The sequence below is a fragment of the Wolffia australiana genome, chromosome 2 (assembly GCF_029677425.1).
Source record: "Wolffia australiana isolate 7733 chromosome 2, ASM2967742v1".
NCBI classification, from domain to species: domain Eukaryota; kingdom Viridiplantae; phylum Streptophyta; class Magnoliopsida; order Alismatales; family Araceae; genus Wolffia; species Wolffia australiana.
Genome location: NC_135836.1, coordinates 20,087,499 through 20,103,925, shown reverse-complemented (window position 1 = coordinate 20,103,925; position 16,427 = coordinate 20,087,499). Strand labels below are relative to the sequence as shown.

General features: G+C 47.1%; 1 protein-coding gene across 1 annotated transcript in view; it reads left to right on the top strand.

The window, feature by feature from the left end:
* Positions 1-16,427, top strand: part of TPP2 (tripeptidyl peptidase ii) — a 71,170-nt gene that overhangs the window by 17,633 nt on the left and 37,110 nt on the right. Inside the window, exons 8-15 of the mRNA XM_078571379.1 lie at positions 3,072-3,222; positions 3,322-3,444; positions 6,393-6,476; positions 6,554-6,741; positions 10,811-10,985; positions 11,076-11,197; positions 11,278-11,357; positions 16,095-16,153. Of these exons, the coding sequence (XP_078427505.1) occupies positions 3,072-3,222; positions 3,322-3,444; positions 6,393-6,476; positions 6,554-6,741; positions 10,811-10,985; positions 11,076-11,197; positions 11,278-11,357; positions 16,095-16,153 (982 nt within the window). The remainder of the gene's footprint in view (positions 1-3,071; positions 3,223-3,321; positions 3,445-6,392; positions 6,477-6,553; positions 6,742-10,810; positions 10,986-11,075; positions 11,198-11,277; positions 11,358-16,094; positions 16,154-16,427) is intronic.

Sequence of the window (16,427 nt, the reverse complement as noted above, 5' to 3'; positions counted from 1 at the left end):
TAAGGATGACCATTTTGGTCATTTTGTATATGGATTGTACATTTCTTATTTTAATCGCATCAGGTTGGCCACCGTTCCTGGTGGTCTTCCCAGTTTTCTTCAAAGAAAAAAAATCTTTTGGCAGTGGACACTTGACCAACTGACTCTTCGGCTGGGGCAGCCTTCTGGTGTAATGCAGTCCTTAGTCGCGCAACCAAGAGTGGTAGGGTAATCTATGTCGTCGTCTCCACTTACCTCACCATGCTGGCAGACTTTGCTTTGCATCTAGGTCGTGCACCAGACCTCCATACAGTCTTTGGCACTATCGGTGGGAGTATCTCTTTCAGGCTGATCAGGAAATGACAAGTTGGTCCTCAGAGCCAAACCTGCCCTGTCATCTGAGATCTCTCGGTGGAATCCACCCCATGATCACCTCATAGGGGGCCCTGGATTCCAATCCTGTTGAGATGATACATTGGAGTCAGCCAAATGCTTGGACATTGGTCTCTATTTTCTGCAGTGTTCGGTACCTCCACGAGACTCCTCTGGCTTCTATTATGACTTGCCTTGCGTTCCCCCAGGGCTCATCCTCTGGGAGAACTTGTCGTCACCACATTGCTGCTTCCTTTGATTCTCTGTGTCTAACCACAAACCGCAACATATGGCGCCATGGAGGCTCCTCGGATGACGAAAGTGCCTATACCCAAATTTCAGACTTCGGCACTCCTTAATGCTGGGAATTGTTTCCTTAGTTCTTGGTGGACATCCTCGAGCCCTAGGGATCCTTTGAGGACTTCCCATATCGGGCACCTATGGAGGAGGGTGCAGCCTGGTTCATCTCCCCCAACCATTGAAAAATTTCCCTTCGAACCTCGCGCATCCCTGATCTTGCTGTCTTCTATTCCTGCTTTCCTTTATCCTTCTCCTTATGGGCACACAAACAGCCAATGCCTTTCTCCTCATCATCTCCGACAAATTATGGGGTCTCTACATTTGCGGGCGTAATGCCCTCTCGATAAACATCTGAAACATCTACACTCCCCTTTACTAAGTATTCGGGCCTTGTCCCCCCATGCTTGCTGTGCCGTCCTGGTTTCCTGAGATTTACTGTCTCCCAGCCCTCATCATCCACTGTTTTGTGTAGATGTATTTTGCCTCCTGAGCTGTGACCCCCTCTAGTGTCTCCTTGGCAAAACTTGGTTACAGGCGCTCCATACCTCTGACCTGCTACTCCTTTACTATTGGATTGTTGTCTCCTCATCAGATTTTGTAAAGTTTCCAAGTGATACTCTTAGATTCCTACTACCCTACTGTCTGGATGTCGGGCCTGCTGACTGCTGACATCTGTCCGGTGCATGAAACCCTGCTGTATCACTCCTGTTAACATTGCTCTTGTCTCCATTGGGGCTGTTAATAGGTTTGCCGTGCTGCTTCCTCTCATGGCTGGTGTGGTATCCTTGGTGCTAGACATCCCACCCTATGTTTGTTCTCTCCTTTCGCCTCCTATGTCCCAAGTGGGCCCTGTGGAAACTCCCATCGCTAGTCTATAAAGGCCTGAGAGGACCTTCCTCGCTTGCCATGTGCGTTTGACTTCGCCTCGCACCGGGTTCTATCCACTTGTCCTCCAAAATACTTCTGTCGTGGAAAAATTCCTCGCCTTCTCTGAATTTGTCTCACCTTATGTAGTTGCTCTGGTTCCTGTGATGGGTTCTCTCCCACCTTACCTTCCCTCCTTTGCACTGCCTTTCCTGATAACCTTGAACTGAAGCCCATGTCATGTTTGCTGCCGTCACGAGCACCACCAAACCTGTCTCCAAATGCCACCAGAGACTGCCTCCTCGAGCACCGGTGCCAATTATCATTCGCTACCATTCTGCCTCGAGACCCTCTACAAAAGTGCCCCAGACATCTTCGATCCAGTGTCTTTCAGGGTTCTCCTTTTGGTGTCTTCTTTCACCTGCAGAGTAACCACTGCTATGAGATGTCGCCAATCCACCCCCATTCGCGAATGCTCTGCCTTGAATGCCACGCATATGTCAGTGTGGAGACTGCCTATACTGTCTCTGTGAACCACCGTCACTGCAGTTTCCATCATTTCCATTCCTCTTCGCCATCATTGTCGTCCCTGCCTCGCTGTCGTCCCCCCTGGACCAAAATGTAATGACCTGGCGATCGTGACTCCATCATGATCTCCCCTTGAACAGATCCCGGCCGCTGCTGTGGGTGCACTGCCTTTGTGAGATCCCTCTGATCTCTGCTTCAACCTTCAAGTTCTCTGGCAAGGCCTCCATCACCATTCCTCTTTTTGTCGCTTGTTGTCTGCTATCTCTGCCATTCAGCCTCTCCAACTTCTTTGTTGTCTTTGCTGTTCCACAGCCTCCTCCTGGACCAAACTCCATTCACGGCTGTGGCTGCGGATTCACTGCTGACGTGAGCACCTTATGAGTCTCGTTGCCCCCAACTAGCTCTGTCCGCCATCACGAATTGCTCCCCTTCACCGTCTTCTGCCACCTGCCATCCTGTCTGTTGTCAGCCCGACATTCCGTCAGCCTGTTGCCGTCGGCTGTCAGCCCTTTTTTTGCCGTCCAGATTGCAATCAGCGCCATCAGATTGTGGCTGCGGCCTCTGATTCATCACTGCTGGGAGATCCCTCAGAGTCTCGGCCCACAGCCTCCGAGATCTCTGGAGGTGTCAGCCACCCTCCAATTCCACTCGCAGGTTGCTGATAGGCCCTCTGCAGCCATTCAGCATCCGTCCTACTCAATCACCGCCCTTTCACGCCACTGTCGCCTATGACTGTCTGCCGTTGCCATTCGCCCCTTCCCTCATGGTAGGAATTAGATCGCTGTCTGCTGTCGTTCCCTGTTCAACCTCCCCAATCGCTGCCCTTCCTGATCGCTGTCTGCTGCCCCCCGCCCTAAAAGAAGGCAAATAAATGAAGAAAACATTTGGCTGTCTGGCACTACAGATTGATGCCTTTTGATCTCCTGAAATACAGTGAAGTTAAATAGTTGAGGAAATTATTTTGGTATTTTAACAGGGTCAGAGAACCATTTTAAATACATGACATACATTTACTTGTAATCTTTCAGGTATGAACGAAAATATGGCATATTTAGCAGTCTAGATGTCTGTTCTTTTGTGGTGAATATTTATGACGCGGGAAATATTGTAAGTATTGTGACAGATTCATCACCTCATGGTACTCATGTTGCTGGTATTACTGCTGCTTTCCACCCTGAGGTATTGATGATTTTTCGGTGAATTTTTTTTATGAAAGAACTTCAGTGGAAGTAAATTGCATATTTCTTTATCTGGATGACATTCTCTGCCATTTGTTAGGAACCCTTGTTAAACGGAGTTGCACCAGGAGCGCAACTAATTTCTTGTAAGATTGGAGATTCTAGATTGGGGTCAATGGAAACTGGAACTGGATTAGTTCGTGCTCTGATTGCTGCAGTGGAGGTACTGCAGTTTCAGGGTTCTCCTATTGGTGGCCACCTGCTTCATCAATTGTGCAATTATTTCTTTTCTAGTGTCAACAGAGTATTGATAAAGCGTTTATACTGCACCATCTTTAAGGCCTCCTACCCATCATTTGAATGATGTATTCATGCACTGGTTTATTAATTATTTGTTTATTGTCCTCTCATCTTTTAGTTGTGGCTATACCTTTGAGTGAATTTAAGTTATAATTGGACCACTCGATGGGTCTCATTATCTTTCATGACTTGTCCCATTACATTTTTTAGCTGATATTCAAACTACATTAATGACATAATGAGATAATCTCTTTTGGGTTGGTACAGTAATGAAGGGCTTTTGGCGTTCCATGTTTTCATTTGATAGACTTTTGTTGGGCCTATTAGCCCTAGATCACTAAGGTCCAGCTGCAAAACAGTATTTCCAATGATTCATCGACGTAGTCATTTGAATAAGGAAAATTTGCTGCTCAGTGACTGGAGTCCTAGGGTCTGTTACAAACCCCCTGACTATGACTTCCGTCAATCTTGATGACACCTGGCAATGTTCACAATGCAATAGCAAGAGTGTAGAAGAGAAGGAAGAGTGAAGGAATGAAAGAAGGCCAGCGGGTTGGACGGTGCCGTTGAGCAGCCAGGATGGACAACGCCGTGTGTGATAGCTCCTCGAGCCGTTGCAGGGTTGAATGTTTGTGAGAGAGATCAGGTTAGGAGAGGCCCGATATGAGAAATTGCACAAGGGCACTTACTGTTTTTTTTTTTTTGAAACGAAAAAGGGGGTCACCAGTAAGACGGTGCCCCCATTGCCATAACTATGTAAATCATTACAAGGTATGGATGCCTAGAGGCGAAACGCGGTTACATGCCGCGGCACCACACTGAAGCGAGAGCCCTGGCGTCTTGTATGACTGCCAGAGCTACTGGTAGTCGACTCCGGAAGATAACCTCATTTCGGTGAAGCCACAAGGTCCAAAGGATGGCAAAGAGTCTTTGCCACTCGGCTTCACTCCGGTATAGCCCGCCCCGGAGCGATGTCCAGAAGGACTCTACCGATCGGGTGGCCACACCCGGGATCTCTTCCGTAGTCCACACCTCCCGTGCCAGGGGGCAGCGGAAGAACAGATGGTCGTAGTCCTCGAGTTCCCCTCTGCACAGGGCGCACTCGGCTGATTCCCCCGGTCTCCATTTTCGCCGTACTCTTCGCGTAGTGAGTCGACGCCTCAGCAGCAACCAGCCAAATATCTTCACGGTCAAGGGGATCTTCCGCTTCCAGATGAGGCGACACCCTCCGGGGAGGTCTGGGACAGCCGGGGAGTGAGACTGACAGAGCCGTGAGTATACCGTTCTCGCGGAGAAAACTGCTCCCCGCCATACGACCCGGTCGGCCCCGTCCTCGGTGGGCGTAAGCTTCCCCAGTGAAAGCTTCAACTCCTGGAGGTCCCTCTGTCGTTGATCTGACAGGTGCCCTCGAAAAGTCGGCGACCATCCCTCATGCCAGCACACCCGGACCGCGGTGCGCGGATCCTGTGCTAGCGCGAACAGGCGGGGGTATTTCTCCTTTAGCCTCCCTTGACCCGACCAATCGTCGAGCCAAAAGAGAAAAGTCCCCCCATCGCCTAGTTGGGGGGTGTAATGCTGCCAAGTCAGCTGGGAGACTTGTGATATTCCTCGCCAGAACGCCGACGGCTGCCGTTGGAGTCCTCCCAGGCTGTGCCTATCCAGGCAGGCTCCGTAGGAATCTCGAATGACCTGAGTCGTCAAGCAGTCCAATGGCTGGAGCATACGGTAGACCCATTTGGACAGGAGAGCCTGGTTGGAGAGCTGAATGTCTCGAATGCCTAGGCCTCCAAATCTGGTTGGTCGGCATATGTCCTTCCAAGCCACCCGCGCTGCTCCCCGACAATCCCCTGGTTGACTGCCTTTCCAGAAGAAGCGCCGCATAATGGATTCCATGCGGGTCTGGACAGCCCCCGGTGCTAGGAATACTGACAAGTAGTGGGTTGGGATGGACGAGAGCACCACCTTGATGAGAACCCGCCGCCCCCCCTTGGACAGCAGTCTAGACTTCCATCCTTCCAGACGCCGCTCCATGTTCTCAAGAACTGGTTGCCAGTCTCGGTCCCGGATCCGCCCCCCGGAAAGAGGGAGCCCCAGGTAACGGATTGGGAGGGTGTCGATGGGGGTATCGAGAGTGGCTGCGCACCGTCGCTCCGTCTCCGGTGTCATACCAAAACCCACAAATGATGATTTCTGCCGATTGAGTCGAAGACCTGCAAAATCAGCAAACATGTCAAGTAAACAAGGGCACTTACTGTAGTTGAAAAGCCCAGTTCTCCATTCCAAACCGGCTAGCATGAGCTGTTGGGTCTTTCTGGGCTGGGCTGTGTCCTTTGGCTTGGGCCCAGGAGGATGCTTGTACTAGCGATTGGGTATTGCAGCAAGGTCTGAGAGAAGGAATTTGTTAGGGATCACATGTTGTAACTCTTAAGTCAAGCCTTGTAAGGGCATAAAGCTGCATGAAGTTGAAGGCTGAAGGGGAAAGTAACGACCCTAATTCATGAACAGAGATCGATGTATAACTGAGTAGGTTAGCCACAAAAGGTTCCATGAATACAAAATTCACCAAAAATAACATACTGTCTAGAGTATCGAAGAAGGGAAGAGTTAGAGAGCAACATGTACAGATTTTTGACCTTGACCAAGAATGTGGAATAGGAATCCCAAAGATAGGGATAGAGATGACAAACTGAATCAGTCTACAAATTTAGAGGGGATGGCCAAACAGATACCATATAGTTTATTCTTATTGGACAGAGAAAGATCTTTTTCATAAGCAATGCACCTTAATTGGAAATTACTCCAAATGTATTTATTTTTTTGTTATTTCTATTATTGTGTTTTTCACCAATTGATACCTTTTCCTGTTTTCAGCATAAATGCGATCTCATCAACATGAGTTATGGAGAACCCACTCTTTTGCCTGACTACGGACGATTTGTTGATCTTGTGCATGAAGTATCTGAGAAAGCCCTCTTCCATGATGTATATCTATATTTTAAACTTGTATTAATCATTTTTTTGTTCAATGTTAGGCAGTGGACAAACATCGCATAATATTTGTTAGCAGTGCTGGTAATAATGGACCTGCGTTAACTACTGTGGGAGCTCCTGGGGGTACTACTTCGAGTATAATTGGAGTTGGTGCATATCTCTCCCCTGATATGGCTGCTGGAGCTCATTCTGTTGTTGATCCTCCATCAGAAGGGCTGGAATACACTTGGTGATTATCACTGATTAATCCTTCAGATTTCACTTTTAATCAGTGCATATTTCAGTTTAAACATGACATGAAATTGTATGTCAAGGAGAAGAGAACTCCAGGTCATGCCACCGATGGTGAAGAAGATGAGACAAGAAGTTAGAAGCTGAGAAGAAAAATACCTCTAGTACGAACAGAAGTGGTGTGACCGGGCATCCTTGCCTCACTCCCCTTTGCGGTTGTATATATCTGCCCTCCGGCTCCTGTTCACTAATACTGAGAAGGAGTGTTTTGATGCACCTTTTCATCCACATGATCCATTCATTAGGAAAACCCCTCCTTTTCATGTTTGCCCAAAGGAAGCCCCAGTCCAGTGTGTCATATGCCTTGGCGAAATCTACCTTCCACATGAAGCCTTTGTTTTTTTTTCCTTTTCCAAAGCGCTAAAATCTCGCCTGCTGCAACGCAACTGTCGACTAGTTGCCGCCTTGGGATAAATGCTAATTGGGAGGGTCCAACAAGTTCTCTGATCACCCCCCTTAGTCTGTTGGCCAAGACCTTTGCGATGATTAGGTTGATGGAGTTGGACAAAGAAATAGGGCGGAAATCTTCGATTCTTTTGGCGCCTTGCTGCTTGGGTATAAGGATCAGGTAGGCCCTGTTCAGTCTCTCAAAGCTGCCTGTCCCTTGACGGAGTTCTTCGAGCATGGCCCTTACGTCTGAACCTACCACCTCCCAGAATTCTCTATAGAAGAAAACTGGCATGACATCCGGACCTGGCGCTCCTTCACTGTTGAGACCTTTTATTGCCTCCTTGACCTCTTCCTCCGAGAACGGACAGATTAATTCCAATTTACGCGAAGGTCTAGTAGTCGGCCCCCCCGATTACACCACGTCCACGTATTGCGTCTGCCCTTCTTATAGAAGGCTCAAAAATGGTCTGCAACTGCCTTTCCCACCTGTTGCGCTCCAACATGTTCTTGGCCTCCCATTGACACTCTCCATATACTATTTGTCGGACGTCTCCCCTTTGCGGATAGATGAAAAAGTCTCGTATTCGCATCTCCGACCTTTAGCCACAACTGCCTGGATCTTTGTCCCCAATCCATCTCGAGCTGCTTCTCTTCTGCAGCTACCACACCCCTCCACTTTCTTCTTTCAAGTGCTTCCTCGTCTTCCAGAAATAGCTTGTCCTCTAGGTCGTCCAAATATTTGATTCTACTCAGGGCCTCGTTTCTGGTCATCTTTCGCTGGCCGTGCACTCGTTGCAGAAATTCTACCAAGTGACGTCTGAGCGTCTGCAACTTGGCGGCTAATATCTCCGCCTCAGATTGTAGTCGGGGTTGTGATAACCACTTGTCTTTCACCGCTTCTTTGAAGCCCACCTCGTGTAGCCACGATTTGTCCACCTTGAAATAAGTTGGTCTCCTGGTCGTCTCATTGCCGACCCATGCTATCAGTGTATGGTCAGACATGGGATGGGGAAGTGATCTCACTTCCGCTAGAGGGAAGCATTCTGCGAGCGCTGCGGAGCATAGAAATCGGTCTAGATGCGACATTCTATTGCGTCCCGTTGTGCTTCTCCATGTATAAATGCAGTCAGTGGGCCCCATTTCTTGTAGTGATGTCTCTGTGATGATAGCCAGAAGTCTTCTGAGTCAGCATCTTGCCCTCCAGCTTCATTTGGTCTGTCCCTTGTCTCTAGCGTCACAATGAAATCACCCCCCAGTAGCATGGGCACCCGCTGAAAGTGTTTGTTAGTTCAGCCGGCTCTCTCCATAAGCCTCTTCTTCTCTAGATATTGGCGGGACCGTATATCGAGGCTACAACCAATTCGAACGCTTTAATTTTGTTGCTGCTGCAAACTGTCCAGTCCATGTTGCCACTTTTGTGAACAGGGCCTCATTCCATGCTATTAGTACTCCGCCGGACCGTCCAACTGCATTGACCACTAGGAACCCGTCCAGGCACTCCTTAGCCTCGCAACATTCAAGCATGGTTTCTTGTAAGCATACCACTGTGGCCCCCCATTCTCTCAAGTAGCCTCCCACTACTCGACGTCGCCCTTTGTCCCAGACGCCTCGAACGTTCCATGATATGCACTTCATATTAAACTTTTCTTTCCACCCCCTTTGTTGCCCAGAGTCTGCTTCAGCCCCACCGTTGGCGCAATCACTTGGGCACGAGGGGTCATAATCGACTCCTCTTCGGCAACTTTGTCTTTCTCTGCATGCTCCTTGTACCAGCAACTGGGTGTCCCTATGGTCTCCTTGCCTTTCCCCCGTGCTGCGTTGTCTCCATTCCCTCCTCTTTCATTTTTAATGTTGCTCTTGGTCATAAACTCCGTCGCCAGTAGCACCCGCCTGCTTTTACCTGCGTTGGCCCACGCGATGATACGCTTATCCTGGTGAATGCCGAGCTTCTTGCGCTTGTAGACAAGGCTACCCGGGCCTTTCTCTCCTTTTTTGCTTGGCCTCAGGTCCCTGTCGTTTGTGCTGCTGCAGCCTGCTCTCTCGGGTCCCTCTCCTGTCATAGCCTTGTCCGGAGGGGGTAACCCTGCCACTGCCTCTTCTGCGTGGGTCATCGTGTCCGGGCACTCGGGCTCGTCAGCCGTCCTTGCCTTGATTTGTGATGTCTCCACCGCAGCCTGGGACTCAAGCCGCCAGTGCCCCTGAGCAGTGATGTGGGCACAAGTTGTGTGGTCGTCAAAACGTCGATTCTCATCGGTTTGGTTGTGTTCCATCTCAGTGACTGTGGCAGATTTGAGACGTCCCAGGTTGACAGCGGCGTCCTTTGTGCTAGACGTCTCTCCCTCTAGGTGGCGTGCCTTCGAATGCGTTATAGTCTCCACGTCCAGCGGTCTCTCCATTGGCGGTAGCAGCTGTGGTGATATAATGGCGATTCTGATTTCGAAGATGCCATCCGGGCCCCATAGGTTTAGGATAGGAGGTGGTGATGATGAGTGTCTCCCTTCCACCTCTAGAAGCATAATGTTGGGGTCACCGGACTCCAAACCATCAGATATGATGCGTCTCAGGGTGCCCAGGGGTTGGACTAGTGCCTCTATCGCCTGCCCTATCTGATGACCCATTGGGATGCCTGAGGCTTCAATGATAGTTACGTGTGTAGGTCTCCTGGCCGATCCATCCCCTGGCAGTACCTGACGCCATTTCACCCTTCCATCTCCGGCTTCTTGCTCCCAACCTATCGCATCGCTGTAGACTGCCATGGGGAACCGCCGAAGGAAGAGATGGCCGCGCTCCAGGAGCCATACTTCAATTTTATCTGGGGTTGTAAATTTTTCCAGAAGCCCCCGGCGTACTTCATTTAGCGAAGGGGCTCCCTTAGTGATTTTCCCAACTAGGCAGCCCATGCGGGCCCCTTGTTGTCTGCTCATATCTTTGGGCGACAGACGGGCGTGAGCCCCTGGTTGGGGGGCTGTCTTGCCCGCTGCGGATGCGGTAGTTTGAGTCTTGGTATTTTCTCTGACTCTCCTAGTGCATTCTGCTTTCCAGTGTCCCACCCCTTTACATTTGAGGTATACCACGCTTCCCCGACACTCCCGCGCTCTGTATCCGCTTCTCAAACATTTGTAACACCCTTCTGTACTTTCTGTTTTTTCTCTCTGTGCGGGGAAGTGCCAGTTTCTTCGTCTCCTTGTCCCCACCGTCATCCATCCGTCAGTCTCCTCCGCTTGCAGTGTGTGTGTTTTCCCAACTTTTAGGGCCGTTGCATACAACTGGCTAGGCTTGTTGTCGCCTTCGGCGTGAGCATTCACTTCAGTTCGCGTGCGGTGTGCTAAGCTCCCGACGACTCTTTTACTTGGCGGTAGCTTGCTCACGGATCCCACCCCCTGTAATGTTGGCCAGTTTTCCCTCCTGTGGTGACCTGTACCTCGCCGTCAGAGTCCCTCCTGTGTCTGCACGCGAAGTACAACATCTCTCTGGCGTCCAAAATGATTAGAAAATGTTTCCCTTAATGCATATTATTGAGCTAAGGTTCCATTGATGTCGTCAATTGGAATGTGTTTTTTCTTATTTTCAATTACAAATATTTTTGTTTTGAAACACAAGAATTTTCTCCCTCTCAGGTCTAGCCGAGGACCAACAGCTGATGGAGATCTTGGTGTCAGCATCAGTGCACCAGGTGGCGCTGTTGCTCCTGTACCAACATGGACGTTACAACGCAGAATGCTAATGAATGGCACATCAATGGCATCACCTTCTGCTTGTGGCGGTGTTTCCTTGCTTATCAGTGGGATGAAGGTTCTTATTTCTCTAAGATTATCATTCCATTGGAATATGTGAGTCATGTCGATTTGGTATGTCTCATTAGTGATATGTTATCATTGGCAGGCCAAGGGTATTATTGTAAGCCCATATTCTGTTCGAAAAGCTCTAGAGAATACTGCAAGTCCAGTTGGAAACAATCTTGAAGATACCCTTTCTGTCGGACATGGACTATTGCAAGTTGACAAGTACGTAAAAGTGAAGTTTTTTTTGGATGACTCTGTAAGTCTGAAATTTATTTCGGTTTTTTGTTGTTGTTGGTCAACAGGGCTTTCGATTATATTCTTCAGTCTCAGAATCTTCCTAAAGTTCATTATAGCTTAAAGATCAACCAAGTTGGAAAGACATGTGAGTTTGGCATGCTGCTTTTATCATTGATGTTCTTTCTTTCAATGTGAAGTGTAGTGTTATGCCTTATTGCGGTATCCTTTTTTGGATGTGATCAATGAGAAGGCTCTGAGCTTAGAAAACATCCTTGAATTACGTAAGTGAACCGTTGAGGTTGATTGAATGAGATCATGTGCTGTCTGGACAAGGCTCCTTTGTTGGTTAAACTCATCTTGGGCTTCTCAATCTCCCTAGGGATCCATTTTGCTTCTTCTTCTTTAGATTCAGCTGATATGACCACAGCTTATACATGGTGATTTGACATGTAATTTGCATCATGTTTCTTTTGTCAGAATGCAATTTCATACAATAATTGCAACGAAAATCGTCCTTATCATCTCCCTGTTGGCTTTTAAGGCTTATAATTATTTCTCTGATTTGCCGGTTCTATAGAATTCTGGTTACAAGTTGATGCAATGTTTGGTTTGTGGGCATTTAAAGTCTGTTTGGATCCATTTCTAATGAATTACATATCCCCCTGTGGGTTTTTTTATTATATATCTACTATTTGGAGATCCCAGGCCTAAATAGTCTGCTTCATTCTTTACTTGGATCACTGACTCAGCAACAGTAAGCTTTTTTTATATGAGTAACATTAAGCTTGTGTTATCTATTAAGAGATTTGAACTCTCCCTCTCTCAAATTATGGATGTAAGTCTTTCTGGTAATAACACACCATATCTCTGAGAATATATTCCTTGTTGACAGAGTGAATATTTTCGAAAATTATTTTTTCCATAATGCTGTCAACTCAATTATATATTTCAATGCTGCATGGTTTTCTCAAAAAAGTATCATGGAATTGCCAGCTAGATCAGATGTTTTTGTCTTCTCATTATTCCATGAATCTTGTATTTGGGTTGCAAAATTTTAATCGGCAAAACATTGGATAACTCGAGTCAATGAGTCAAGTAGCCAAATGTATAGTATATCCTCCTAATGTGGACATTTCAATTTGTTTGGATCTGTCTGTTGTAGTGGGTGATCAATCAAGGGAAGGTTTACACCCTGAGTCTAAGAATGAACTGATTTTGGGGTGTAACTCAGAGAACTTAGCTATACTCATAGGGATTGGGCCTATTGGTCTTGCACGAGAATAACCTTTTAGATTTATGGTGACTTAAATTAAACTCTTTGTCTTCACAGGCCACCTTATTTATATCTCGTCACAAAAACTATGTGATGTCTGTAAAGATTATGTCTTTCAAAAGCTCATTATTGAGAAACGACTTGTATTTCTGATCCAAAAGGGTTCTAGGGAGAGTGCAGCCCAACAACTTTGCATCTTCTAGAACGTAAGGTGTACCCTCTGGCTGAAATCATGACTACTTTTAAAATTAAAAAATTATGCCATGGAAGTGACCCGGTACTCCTTTATTTTGTGCCCAAGGAGGGCCCTACCATCTACTCCATACTCCATATCTTAATGGAGGACTGGATAATTAAGTGTTGGTGTCAGAGATTTGCTCTGATTGATAAAATCATAATTGGATATTTTTTTCTGAAGAAAGATAGGGGAGATCACCCAAAATTGGTAAGCCTCCCAATGTGATAAACAAAAATAATGGTTAAGCACACAGCCTAAATGGCTGCCCGTGCCAGGGCTGCGGTACCTTAAACCATACAGAGGCAAAACTTGCCAATTTTTGTACAACAGCATCCATCAATGCTTCTCGTTTGTTGCTGATAACTGTACTCATGTGCAGCCATCCTGAAGGGTCCACACCACGCCGATTACCGCGAAGGGTTGACCATGCTCCTAGTGCCTCCTGAGTGCGTCATCAAGTATAAAATCCCAAAAGAAGTCCTTTGAGGAGACATCCACCCCCCATGTTTGGCTGGTGTGTCCAAATCACACTATGTCAAAAGAGCATTCAAAGAAAAGATGGGTGCAGTCTTCTTTCTTGCTTGCGCACGTAGCACACTCCAACGAGGCTTCTGGGAGACACCTCCTCCTGACAACCTTTGTCACTAGACTTCATCGATGTAGCAGCAAACAAAAGAACCCCACCTTAAGGGGGATCTTTTGTCTCCATATGGTGGAACACTAGCAGACGATCTTCGGTGCTTCCCCTATGCGTCTGTGGCTGAGCCTCGCGAATGCATCCTGTACAGAGAAGGATGTGCCTATCCAGCCCCATCTATTCTGTCCCTTCTAGTGGACTTATGTGGATTAGGTTCTGCTATATCCTCATATATTAGTCCGACCTATAGGGTGTTGACCAAGCATGGATTCCATGCGCCATCCCAACACTCGGAAACCGTGGCATGAGGGGTCTGTGCAAGGGTAGAAAGATGTGTGATTTCTGACTTTAGACTGTCCAGAGTTTAGTTCAGCCAAAATCATAATGATGTGCAGTCCCCCGGCATCGCTGGGAAGAATTCCTAGACTTGAGGAAATACCTGCCTTAGTCCTTGCTTGAAAGCAAGTTCATGCGGACTGATGCTGCTTGACTCCCCATGTCTCAAAGTTAGATCCATAGATGTCCTTCAGAACCCGTGTAGCCACATCCGTATTCAGTCTCATAAGTTTGCACACAGAAGTTGGTCTATAATGTTAGGTTCAAATATTGCATTTTTCAACACTCCTAGGCTTCCCAAACGGAATCGTCTGCACATTATGGGATGCCATGATACATGGACCATCCGCGCCTTTCCACCACCTTGAGATTTTAGGTAGGAACCTTTTCATCAGACCTTTCGGCGCACGCTGACCTCCATTGGTAATTTCAACATCAAGTGGTAGAAGATGGGTGTCACTAAGAGTACATGTCGCAGAAACACCAATCGTCTCCCTTGCCATCCCTCTATTTTCGCTCTACCTTCTCTAGTACTGGTTGCCAATCTGTGATCTTTATACGATCTCCTGTCAGTGGCATACCCAAATACTTCATGGGTAGTCTACCGCTTGGTACCCCCAAGGCTCTAGGGCATAGGGCTTCCTCTTTCGATAACCCAAAGCCAACAAAGGCTGACTTGGCGTGTTAATCAGCCCCAAATGATCTGTGAGTAGGTCCAGCAGTATAGATAGGTTCGTGGCCTCCTCCTCTGACCCCTCCAATAGGACTGTGGTATCATCCACATATTGTAGTAGAGGGTTACTGCTGAGAAACTAGGGGTTTCAAATCCATTCAGTAAGCCATTAGAGCAAGCCTCTGTTGGGCTTATGGCAAGGGCATCCATGGCCAAGACGATGAGCAGTGGTGTTAGAGGGCATGCATTTCTGACCCCTCATTGTGGATGAATACAGCCCCCTTCGGGCGCCCATTCACCAACACTGAAAAAGAGTGAGACATAATACATCTTTTAGTCCACCCCACCCATTCAGTTGGAAAGCCTTGTCGTCGTAGAGATGCCCATCGGTAGTCCCAGTCAAGAGATTCATAGGCCTTTGCAAAATCCACCTTCCTCATAAACTCTTTAACCTTCGTTCTTCTCCACGTAGTCAAGATTTCTGATGTGATAACTGTGCATTAATCGGCTGTCGTCCTGGAATAAAGGCAGATTTGAAAGTTCCTACCAACTTGCCAATCACCTTCGTAAGCCGGTTGGCCAATAACTTGGGAAAAGGCCGAAAATCTCCCACTCTTCAGACAACTTGAATCATGATTGGATATAATCTGTTAAAGAAGATTGATTGGCCAGAGAGCAGATTTTGATATGTTTGAGCGTCTATCGATCAGTCCTACGATTGGATTGTGTAGGGTGCAAGTAGAGAATATTAACAAGTGGCTCCATGATGTACCCATGTGGTCAGAGCCTTGTCATGGCAGGACGATTTGTTTTCATTTTTGAGATCTCAGAAGCCTTTTGGAGTTGGAGCAGAGGAGGGTCATCTAATGCAACACCAAGTCGAGCAACATGCTTTTGGATGGGAAGTGGAGGCAAAGTTGGGGATCAGGGTGGGGACTATGAACTGGACTAGCTTCTGCCAGTGCTGGACTCGGTACATACTGAGCGCGAAGATGCAGTATGCACTGGGTGCATGGTGCTAGAGTTAGCATGTCTGGCGGAGGTAATGAACAAGTGCAACATGGACAGGTTTGGGGTCTGGTTGTGGAGAGGATGATGGGGAGGTGGCTGGTGAAGTACATGGAAGATGCTGTGGCTGTCCATTGCAATGCTGTGCCGGACTGCCCAGATTGCTGCCAATTGCTATCATGATGAGTGTCGCTGCTCACTGCTCGTTGCTTTCAGAATAAAGCAGCTCTCTGACGCCATAGGCTCGCCAAATCCGCTATGGTCACAGTGTCAGACAAACAGGAGTAAGGGTCCCCAAAAAATGTGAAAATATTTGTGGGCCCCACCGACGCATGGACCAGGAAGCCAGCGAATCCATTTTCATTATAGAAAGCTCAAAGGCAACTTGTTTGCAATATAGGGCATAAACATTATGAGCCCACATGAATTAGCTCACCAGCCCAGTTTTATGTGTCTTCAATACAATATTATGCAAATGATGAGACGACTTTGTCTTTTGGAAATAAGGGATCTGGAGTTCAGTAGCATGTTAGGTCTCTCTCACTCCCATCTCTCTTCATTTGCTTCCCTTCTCTTGTCAAATTTGATCTTATCTTCAGGTATGTTCATCTGGGTCTTAAACAAATTCAGTTATGAGCCTTATTGAATTTATTCCCAATCTCCTTCTGCTTGAAGCTGTTGTAGTTCATTCTATCTGATGCATTTTTTTATTTATAGCCCCGCTATTACGAGGGATCTATCTACGAGAGTCTCATGCCTGTCAGCAACCAAGTGAGGTATTTCCTACATTTGTGTGTGTTTTACTTACATTACTCTATGTACTTCTAATTAAGGAGTAAATAATTTCAATGCATAAGATTTTCTCTAGAATATTTGGATTTAGATATTTAATTGACTTGTGTAGATACTACTGAGATATTTAATTCTCAGTAGTATCTACACTTTGCGGCTTACAAGGCTGTTCAATTCATAACAGTTTACTTACGTCCTCTAAATCAAGTAAAAGATGATGTTGTTTCAATCTTTCATTAGCTGGTTTCTCACTTTTGA